General features: G+C 34.6%; 1 protein-coding gene and 1 pseudogene across 1 annotated transcript; one reads left to right on the top strand and one right to left on the bottom strand.

Moving 5' to 3' along the window:
* Window positions 1-925: 925 nt before the first annotated feature.
* LOC120137406 lies at window positions 926-3,610 on the top strand (annotated as a pseudogene).
* Window positions 3,611-9,045: 5,435 nt separating this feature from the next.
* On the bottom strand, window positions 9,046-9,929 carry LOC120137405 (probable WRKY transcription factor 65). Its single transcript, XM_039153158.1, has 2 exons — window positions 9,893-9,929; window positions 9,046-9,350 (listed from the first exon to the last, which is right to left on the bottom strand). Exons 1-2 carry the CDS (start codon window positions 9,927-9,929, stop codon window positions 9,046-9,048), a joined length of 342 nt encoding a protein of 113 aa, XP_039009089.1.
* Between the last annotated feature and the right edge of the window lie 1,484 nt (window positions 9,930-11,413).

Genomic DNA, 11,413 nt, shown 5'->3' with positions numbered 1-11,413 from the left:
ATAAAATATTCTTAATTATTAATTTCATCCTTCTATTTTATAAACGTCGAAAATTTTAGTCTTTATACTTTTTTTTGTTCGTTTTTGAATGTTTTTTATATCGTAGTTTATAGAAATTAAAAATCTAATCCGGTTGTTAATAAACACACATGTACATAAACCAATTAGTTCTTCCTAAATTGTTATATAGTATGGATTATTTAAATGGCTGGTTTTTTTCAATTGGGTAACACTAATTTTTAGGTCAAAGATTTAAAGGTAAGGTTTAACAGTGTTATCCCATTGGATAAACCTCTCAATTTTCGTAAAATATGATGACCGCATTTTGATAATTAAAATTATAAAACTACCTTTACAATTTCCATAAAGTGCAGGGATGAAATTCATAATTAAACCTATTTTTGCTAACCCAATTTGTTTTAGTTTATATAATTTGATAGTAAGGGGCAGATCCCTTTGGTTAGGACCACCTACCAAATTAATTTGATGTACCCAACATTTTAAAATCCATTATTATTTTTTGCTTAAATGATAATCGAAAAGCAAGTCTTTGAGGTATAGACGTATAGTTAATTTTTAAGTGATTATTAAATTATGTTAAAACGATCATAAAATTTATTGAACTGTAAATAATTATTATATTTATTGAAATTAATTATTGTTTTATAACATACAACTATCATTTTACAACGACTCAATAAATTTAATAGTAAATTTATAATTTTTGAATTTTTAAAAGTACAAAAAATATTTCTACCTAATTTAATTTAGTAATCATTTGCATGTTTTACCCTTGATTATTTTACTACAAACGAGTAAAACCCAACGGGAGATATCTCCGATGGTGCATTTTCGTTCTTTCTAACGTAGGGGGGGGGGGGGAGGTCATTTGAGGCCACACATCTGCATGCAATTGACAAAAACTATGGCTTCAAAGAATGATAAAATTGCAGTTGGATTGGCCACGACGGTTGTTGGGAACTGAAGGAGACTTATCAATGGATTCCGATATTCGGAGCTTTCGCCACTTTTGCTTTGGCATTCTCGGTTGGTGCCAACAATCTTCCAGCTCCCGTTTGTCTCTCACATTCCCCCATTTTCAGCTTAATTGTATAGATAACTTTATTTGCAAGGCATCAATGGATATAACCCATGTTTTTCGTATGAAATATAACTTTTTTGTTCTTTTAATGTCAATTTTCAACATCACTAGGGTCAGGGGTTTAACACTCTTGAAGGCCTCGATCACGGCTTGTGCCATATATATATATATATATATTCATGGAGCGGCTTCTGCAAGCAACAGCACTACAGTTAATGCTTTGTTTTCTGATGTAATGTCATTTTCTAAATTCATTTCTTTGCTTGTCTGTACTTTTACCCTATGTTAGTCAGATTCGAGTGTGAAAATCGGATACAGAGATATATCTGATAGAGTCTGGTTTCGATGCAGTTCCTCAAAGAAAGTCAACCCACTGAAGGTTTCTTCATGTGGAGTATGGTAGTTGTTCTACTCACAGCAAGTACTTATATAACACTTGCTCCCGTTTGATTTCTTTGCCTTGACATTGAAGTTATGTTAGTTTATGGTACTGTGTTTCCTTTTGGAATGGACAGCAATGTGGCTTGCACTTGCAACATACATAGAGTCAGGGTGCTATGTTAGGAACCATGCTGGTTGCACAAGGTTTGGACTACTTACCACAATGGAACAAGGTAAAAGTGAATACTTGACTTAATCGATTTGTTCGCGGAGTGCTTTGGGTCCTTGTTCCAAATGATAGCTTAATGCAGAATGATAATCACAATTTTAATGGTGAGAGGACTGGTCTGGATGTTCCTTGAATGGACTTTGGCCCCATCGATTGCCTGTCTTTGCACGTGGTTCCTCATTTCCGTCTTCAAGAGTTCTATACTTCATGAAAACGCAGAGAGAAGGGTTCTTGTTTTCCTCCCTATTGACTATGGAGTATCTGCAGGATTACTTTGCTTTATCATCATGTCTCAGGTTTCTCATATTACGCTTAATCTAATACGATTACATAAATTGCTTGCTTAATCACTGTCATAGTTTGATGTTTTGGGTGTCAGGTCATAGGAAACTATGTTGATGTTAGTAGATTGACTGTTATAATTGCTGTTGCAGGCTCTACCTTGATCGGTACAGTATTATCTTTGGTAAATAATTCGAATAGTAGTATTTTTTCCGTATTATTACTGCTATTTTAGATTATGTTATTATCCAATGGTTTCTAACAACACCAATTGGTTGTTTTGTCACAGATTGTGGTGGTTTCTTTGGCAATGAAGAAGCTTGCTACTATAAAAAAACTATAGAAATTCAATAGAGAACACATCCATGAAGCAAGAACTCGTAGAAAGTCGAGAAACTCGAGGCCTGGCTAATGGTGCAAAAGTGGATGATGATGATGATGATATTGATGAGATGTTGAAAGGTTTTATGCAGATGAGAGTGCTTGATACGGTCTATGAGGAGGAAGAAAGGAGTTGGGGTTCATCGGATGTGATCCAAGAGTCTGAGCAGGTTCAACCCATTTCTCGGTGCGGTGCTAATACGAGTCCTGATCAATCCACTCCGTTTAAACAGCTTCTTTTGTCTACTCCGAACAGGTTGGTGCAAACGAGGAACTTCCAGAGGATTGAAAAAACAACACCAATCGAAAATGTCATTAAGTTCATCACAGATATGGTGAAGTCCACTTTTTTCCCTTTAAGTTACGGTCAAATATCAACTTTGTCTGGTAAATTCACAGTTTCTTTTCTTCTTCTAACACTGAAATGCATATCCATGTTAATTTGTAATGAATTAGGTCCTTGAGTATGACAGAAGAAGTCTCATTCGTCACGGCTTAGCCGAAAATTTCGATGAGTTTGAAGACTGCTTCAGTTTTCCCCAACTTCTAGCATCCTGCATCTTTGCTTAGGTTTTACTCTTGCACTTTGTTGAAATTTATCAGCATGCCATAGGCTTCGTTGAATGTTACCCTTGATTACTTGTTATGCAGGCTTCTTCAATCCACGATTGATCGCTGCTATTACGAATCCACATGTAGCTATGCGAAGTGTTCGAGCATTGATCAAAATACACCAAAAACGGGGAAGTTGTGGTTACCGCAAGCATTATCGAACCATTCGTTTTTACAGTTCGAACGAAGTACATATAAACATTAATGAGACACTATTATCAGGGGCATTTGCTAGTAAAGTGGTGGTATGATGGCATTGGGGGACTTGTTGCTGCAATGGGTTTGTCCTATGCGAGTTGAGGCTAACTCGATGCCTCGGTGGCAAGCTGACATACATGAGCAACTCCAGAGGCTGGGCATCACAGTCGGCAACGGTTGCAGCAATGATCATAGTGGCTAGTGAGAAGCTACCTGTTTCGAGCGTCCAAGTTTTCGTCGGTTCGTTAGTAGGAGTCGGGAGAGCGGACGATCACCGGAACGTTAACTGGAAGCTGGTATGAAAAATTATGTTGGGGTGGATCATGACCGTAATCTTTTGCTGTTGTATTGCTTACCTGTTCTTCTCTGCTTCCACACACAGGCCAGCCTATGTAGTGCCCTGGCCCGCAACTCTGCATAATTGAACTTGAATTAATTTATCAATAGATCAGATACGGATAATATTATCAGAAAATAGAATTAACAACTAATTACAAGATAAATTAAGGTAAACAGAAACCAAACGTAAGCAAACTATGGTATTGGTATAATCATATGGATAGTATGCGAGATAAATCAAAACTGGCCCTACTCATGAACTTGCATAGAAATTGCATAAAAGGAAAAAGAATTATAGGTACAGATATTGCATATAGCTCTAGATTTTTCACATTTCTTTTTCAGTAGACCATTCACCTTTCCAAAATAATGTATTTACAATATCGTACCCTAACTTCAAAAATTCAACGCTAATCTAATATTTGACTGAACTGATCTGATCCCCACTTTTCTTCAACTTAACTTTTTCAAAAAGAGAGATTATTTTTTAGACATTTTTTAAACTCTTTTTAAGATGTATTTAGAAAGTCATTTTATTATTAAATTTGAATGTAATCGAGTGTAATTATATAACTGTAGTGTGCTTAGACAACAATCATAATTTATGATAGAATAAGATGTTAATGTAAAACTTTTTTTTTTAATTTTATACAGATTTAAGATTGTTGGATAAGTGAAAATATATTACTAAGATTAACTCATTTTTCAATGAATATCTTCTAATTTCCTACTGTTAGTATCAAATATATATTTTCACTCATCTGACGGTCTTAAATCTATATAAAACTAAAAGATTTTACGTAATTTTATACTGTGTAATAGGATACTATCTCATATATATATATATATATATATAATATTTGTTGTGAGTTTTTCTGCATTAACCTATTACACATGTCTTTCTCATTCCAGCACGTCAGCAACGTGCCAGCAGCCATTGATATTTCTTATTCCAGGAGGTGCATGATACATATCTTTCGCTCCACTAAATGATTCAAAAGGGATAATCCCTGTGCATTAATCATGTAAATTAAAATTGGGTAGGTAGCATCGCAATCTAAAGCAGCACTGCCAACTTCTAATTCCCATTATCTCGAGCCTAGCTAGAGATGGATGGAAGGCACAGGTAGAGAGTAGAGACGGTGCTTTTATGAAAATTTTAATTTCTTTTATATATTTTAAATATTTTTAATTATAATTTATTTTTGTTTTCCTAAAAAACACTATAAATTTATTCCGTAAGAAAAAATATTTAGATAATTTTTTAGACCATCCCCACTCATGTATGGTTCCTAGCAGGGCGGATCCACTAAACCCCCTAGGGATCAAGTACATCCTCATTATTTAGGAAAAAAATTAAAATTTAATATAATATGTTAAAGAAAAATAGGAAAAGTAAAAATTTTTGCACCCTATTATTTTTAAGAAAATAAAATTAAAAATTTGGACCCCATTTATAAATTTCTGTATTCGCCACTGGTTCCTAGTAATTACAATCAAAACACTTTGAAGGGATTTCAACAAATTTGTCCTATATATATATAAGTGTGTGTAGATAGGTAGTCAACCTGCCTTGCCCACCCCACGAGCTTAGCAAAAAGGAACCCATCATGGCTGCCTTCAACTATATACTTTTGCTTATCATCTTGATGTTATTATTGCCAACCTTCAAGTTGAGAAGCGTTTCCGCAATTGGAATAACGTCTTCGAACGAAGGGGGCGGTGTGGTCAGTGCGGGTAATCAGGTTGATAATGTTGCACCCCATGGAATTGCTTTTGGTGTTCTCAGGAAACGTCGAATACCGCCTTCTGGTCCGAGCCACAGGGGCAATGCTGTACCCATTTACAGAAAAGTCGACACTTTAAGCTAAATTCAGGTGGCAGGCGGATGGTGGACCTCGGGTTCCTTGTTTCAACTTCATTTTTCTGTACTGTTGTAGAGGTTGTTATGGATTCCATCAGAATCAAAATTCTCAGTATTATGACTTCTTCATTTCAACTAATCCCTCTCGGGGGGATTCATTTAGTACTTTAGTTATTTTGCTGAAGGTTCCTGGAAAGTCTATGTGGAGATAATGTATAAAATGTGTCAGACATGTTATGTTCATGAGAAACAAACCTTCTTTCTCTGTTATTTCATTTTGTTTTTTCCCAAACTCGAATTCGTTTGCTAGCTATCCTGATAACAAATAAATTTCAAATGAAGATCGAATTTAATTTCATTAATTATTCTAAAATTTTAATCCATAAAAATGCCTATTACTGAGAAGTCGTTGGTGAACTTCCCGTGTACGACGTTGCTCGACATTCCATATTCAAAAGTGTTGAAAGGCGGTTGAGAGAGTTGAGGGGTCACACCGATACCGACATCGCAGCCATGTTTGTCGGAGATAAATCCGATCTCCGTCACCTGCGGGTTTTGCTAAACATGTCTCGACAATAAAAAAGGTGCTGTTCTCCGACAATGTTAATCTTTTAGAGATGAAGGATGAAGATCATAACATGATATAGAATGGTGATCGTTATATTTTTAGAGACGATTTTTAAAAGTTATTAATTCTTTATTATTTAAGAGTGCTAAAAAGGCTAAATATATCGAGACTTTCAAGGAACTCATGCTCTTGGAGTATCATAATTCCAAGTAAATTACAGTGCATTGAAAATACTTCTGATAGATTCACGTGATTTATCATGACGAAATTCAAGATCTTACAATTAGATAAAATTAATTTGTTGACCTTAGAGTAGTCATAGTTACACCATTAATTAAGATCATTATGAATGCAAAGGAAATCCTATGGACCATCTCTTCTATATAGACTCCCATTTGTTCTTATGTACTCATTTTTCTCATAAAAAACATTGATCAACATTTGAAATTTCATTGAACTGCGATTTTTTTCTTAAATTTGAAGGAATCAATAGTCAATCGTGGATGAATGAGAGATAAAGGTTATATATGTCTAGAGTAGATGCAATCTGTTATGAACTTACTGCAATTGCTATTAAACTGAAGAAGAAATGGAGAAAGAGAGAGACAAGTAGGAGGAGTATTTGGATAACAATTTTTCAATACTCACTCTCTAACCACCTTTTTCCTTATATGCAAAACGTAAAAAGATCCTTTGGTGCCAAGGTGCCACGTGTTCCCTTGTGGTTTTTGTTATATTTGTTGGCCGTAGGGTCACCTTGTTGATCTAATTTCCTTTTTTGTGTGCCCTTCCCTACCACAATGTAGTTACCGACTGTAATTATCGACTTCCTAACAAAGGTACACGAGGGAATCCAATAGGGGTAGACATGGCTTGATGAACCGCTTTCTCCTCAGCCGCCCTTCCTCCTTTTTTTTTTCCTTCCTTGAAGTCGTTATTTCCTACAGATCATATCATTCTTTTTCTTTGACTTTATTTAGTTAGCGGTGACATTAGTTTTGATATTATTTGTAGATCGTTGATTTTTTTTGCTAATTTTTTTAATTTTTTAATAAGAATAATCCTACTTTTGAAATATGTTTTTCTTTATCTTCGTGGCGTGTTTTCTATCTTTTTTCTCGGTCGTTTGGTAATTCTTTTACTTTTATGTTTTCTTAGGGTTAAATTTGACGATGTCACGATCAATCAAGACTGCGCTTATTTGAAATCATGTTGATCTTCTCTGCTATTAGACCCTCATATTGAATTTGGATACGCGATTTTGCGTTCATGAATATTTTCCTAGACACTTGGCTTTAATTTGTGATTCACGATGGTCTTTCAATAGCTTAATCATCTTTTGTGGTTTGTTTGCTAATGCAATCAGATTTGTTCTTATATCTATTTTTCGTTCGAGTAGTCTTTTGGTTAGGTTTTTAATCTTTTCCATGTATGTCCCTTATATGATATAAAGTTGTTAGTTTCAATGTTATAGAAAAAATCCAAATTATATATTTTGTTTATGATGATAGTTGTAAACTCTTATTATAATTTTGAATACTTTCACTTTTTAATAAAACTAGCGGCTTCTATTAAAAGAAATGTGTAAGCTCTTACGAACAACCGAATTACACCAAGGGGGAGGTGAATTGGCCTTTTAAACATTTTGTGGAAGCAACCGAAAAATATAAAGATTTGCATAACGATTTTAAAGTGGTTTGACTTTATCAACTAAAGTCTACATCTACTATTTTAGCACCCACACTAAGGATTTGTCAAATCCACTAGATTTGCTTACTTTTAAGGACAATGTGTAACCTTACAAACGCTTCAAGGTTTATACCCCAAAACCTTGAATACACACTCTCCTAATGAGTAAATACAAATAAAGCAAACAAATGAGAAAACCTCACAAGGCAAATTTATTTGCACAATTTAAGCACTTACCCAATTCACACTTGAGCAAAATAAATAATGTAGCTCACAAGTGTGTTTACAACAAATAGTTTGACAAATAAGCACAAAAGAATACTTTGATGTTGGTAGGTTGATTCAATATGATTCTTGTTGACCTTGAGATGCTTTGTCTTTCAATTTATACATTCTCTATCTATTCTGCCGTTTAGAACAATTGAGAGTCATTATAGTCATTATCAAAAACCAAAAACAACATTTAATGCAAGAGATCAATCATTTTTCAAATAATTCAACTATTGTAAGAAATGATCAATCCTTTAAGGGAATGGATTGATACTTTTGGTGAAGGGATCGATCATTTCCTCAAGGGATCGATCCAAAACTTACTAGTATCGAAGGGATTGATCCTTTATCAAGGGGATTGATCCTTTGGTCAAAAGGATCGATCTTTTTGTCTAAGGGATCGATCATTTGAACAAAAAATGTTTGGAAACTCGACTTTAAAACGCGAAAACAATTGAGTATATTTTTGAAAATGTTCTACTAAATTGGAAAACATTTAAAACATATTTTTCAAGTTAATCTGGACTAAATTATTTTTAATAAATTTGATTAAGTCCAAAATCAATTTTGCAATTTATAATATTAAAATTTTAATTCAACAAAATGTAATATGTTGTCTAACTATTTAACTTTTTTTTTTAAAAAATAGAAGGTCAAATCCTACTATTAACATTTGTTTAATGTGTAAATTATGGATTTAGCACATATATTTTAATTTAATCAATTTTAGTCTTTTTCAAAATTTGAAATTTTATTCTTGACTAACAATACAATTTTTAAAAGAAACACTAGTATTATTAGAAAGTAAATATCACAAATTACAGTGAAGGTTTAAAATCATAAGCGTAAGTTAAGTATATAATTAAGATATTTTTTAAATCATTGACATAAAAACTAACTATGTGACCATAAAAGGAAATATTAAAACACCTAACCAAAACTTGAAAAATGATAGATGTGAAAAATCGCAAATCAAAGTTGAGTTGTGTAAAAACTATCTACGAATGTAAATCGAGTATCTAAATTCAACCGATAATCCAAAACAAAACCCGCAAATCGACAATGAAAACGGTACGGGATGACGATGGACCAACTGCCCCGCCACTTGCTACTTGATAGTTTTCCACGTGTCAGCAGATCTCAACTTGTGGTCCCACATTCTGTTGATGCCGAAACACAAAAGAGCACTCCGACAACTTGCCGAGATCAGCGAACAATGACTTGTCCTCTTCCCTTATCGGGAAAATCATCGCCGCGTCATCCGCTTCACCATTATCCCTCTCCGCAGACAACGTGCTCTCCAAAACCGTTGACGACGTCGTTTCCATCTTCCCAAACCAAGCGAATTCATCCCCGGTCAAACCAAGGAAGCTATCTTCCATCCCTGATTCCGCCTGCGACGTAGATGGCTCCTTCTTTACAACTGTAATAACCTCTGCCGACCAGTGCAATAACGATAAAAAAACAAAAACCTCGTTATATATAGAACCCTAAGCGACGTACTGGCAATTCTTTAGCTTAAACTGATTATTAATTGAGAAAATAATCTCAGTGACCCAAAATGCCTTTTAATATACGATTTTAACCAACTTTTTTTGGATTTGCCAAAATGACCAACTACATCGCAATGCGATCGATAATTTGCAACGCGATCTCCGGTATCGTAAATCAGTTTCCAGATTCGCAACGCGATTCTAACTATCGCATTGCGATTTCCTAAATTCGCATTGCGATTTTCCTAAATCGCAATGCGATTACGTAAATCGCAATGCGATTACGTAAACCGCAATGCGAATCTGTAAATTGCAACGAGATTCTGACTATCGCAATACTGAATTTCAAATTCGTAACTCGATTTCTGAATTCGCAACAGGTTTTAATTTTGCAACACAAATGTTTTTGGTATATAACTACGCAGCAGCAGCAACTCATAACCTAAATCCCTAAATCGCAACTCATTCCATCTCCATCTATCACTCTCTCCTGCGACACCCGTTCCTATATCCAACGACATCCTTCCCCATCCGGCAACATGTTTTAGTTTCGCACCTCGTTTGTTTAGTAAATTAATTTACAATAATGAAATCATCTAATGTTGATCATGTTTAGATAGATTTGTGTTTTGGAGGGTCATGGGAGAATGTTCATGGTGTTTTACAATATATGCCTTTACCCATGAATCTTCAACTAAAACTGTCATTAAAAAAGTTAACTTATGAAACTCTAATGTTACGTGTTGCAAATAAATTGAATTTAGAGCCCCTAAGTGGATTTAGGCTATCTTATCAGAGAAATGGTAAAGTTTATTTGTTAACCGACAATGAAGATGTTGAACGATTCATTGCTTACATTAGTGTTTCAAGTGATGATGTTACATTGTATGTTGTTGAACTTAGAAGTAGTGAAGTTGGGTCAGTAGCGGGTAGTAATCAACTAAGTTTTTCAAACCCAGTTTATAGTGCTCAAAATTTAATGGTTCCACCACAATTTCATCACCAAGCAAATATTGTTTCACCACATTTCCAATACCAAACACAATCTCAAAACCCACAACCTTTCCCTAATCCAAATCCCAATCAACTTTCAGCACCAAATTCCGGTTTTCGTATTGACCAGTTAGACGATGATGAGCCAACAGAAAAAATTGTGAGTACTAGTTAGTATTCGAAATTTGATCTTGGTCAATACCCGGACTTTGATCTTGGTCAATACTCGGATTTTGATGATTTTTCAGAAGAAGAAACAGACCATGCGTGTAATGATTTTGATATTGGTCAATACCCGAATTTTGATGATGAAACAGCCGTTGCCGAGGAAGATGTTATTGATGATAATGAGGAGGAAGTTACGACTGTAAATGAACATGTTGAACATCCATTATGTAATTCATATAACACTGAAGAAGAAAAAGAAGAAGAAGAAATCCCCAAAGAAAAGTCCCCGAAGAAAATGCCACGGGAGTATAACTTGAATATGCCAGAATTACTTCAGATACCGGAAGAATAGTTGGTAAAGATAGTAGTTGATTGTTACACAAAAATTATTCGTATCAAGATTCGTATCAAGAAAGATGATTATTTTGATACAAAGGAAGACTTGAAGATAGCTTTGTATACGAAATGTGTGGAAGATGGCTATCAACTAAAAGTTAACAAATCAAGCAAAGATCGTTTCGAAACAAGGTGTATGATTGAAAAAAATGTATGTGGCGTATGATTGCAAAGAGGATAAAAGATTGCGAAATGTTTCAAGTTAGGACTTTTATTGATAAACATACATGTTCAAGAACCCAAGTTTTTCCTCACCATAGACAGGCAAACAAAAAGGTGTTGGGTGGTTTTCTGGTTGAGTTAATGTTTTTGAATGGTAGGGTATATCGGGGACATGAAATTATGACTGACATGAATGCTCGGTTCAAGATTAGTATCTCATATTCTTAAGCTTAGAGAGCCAAATGTTATGCCTTGGAATTGTTGAGGGGGTCGCCAGAAGCATCGT

Source organism: Hibiscus syriacus, unplaced genomic scaffold (assembly GCF_006381635.1).
Source record: "Hibiscus syriacus cultivar Baekdansim isolate YM2019G1 unplaced genomic scaffold, ASM638163v2 tig00110657_pilon, whole genome shotgun sequence".
NCBI classification, from domain to species: Eukaryota; Viridiplantae; Streptophyta; class Magnoliopsida; order Malvales; family Malvaceae; genus Hibiscus; species Hibiscus syriacus.
The sequence above is the reverse complement of the archived record's forward strand: the minus strand, read 5'-3'. Positions and strand labels throughout refer to the sequence as shown.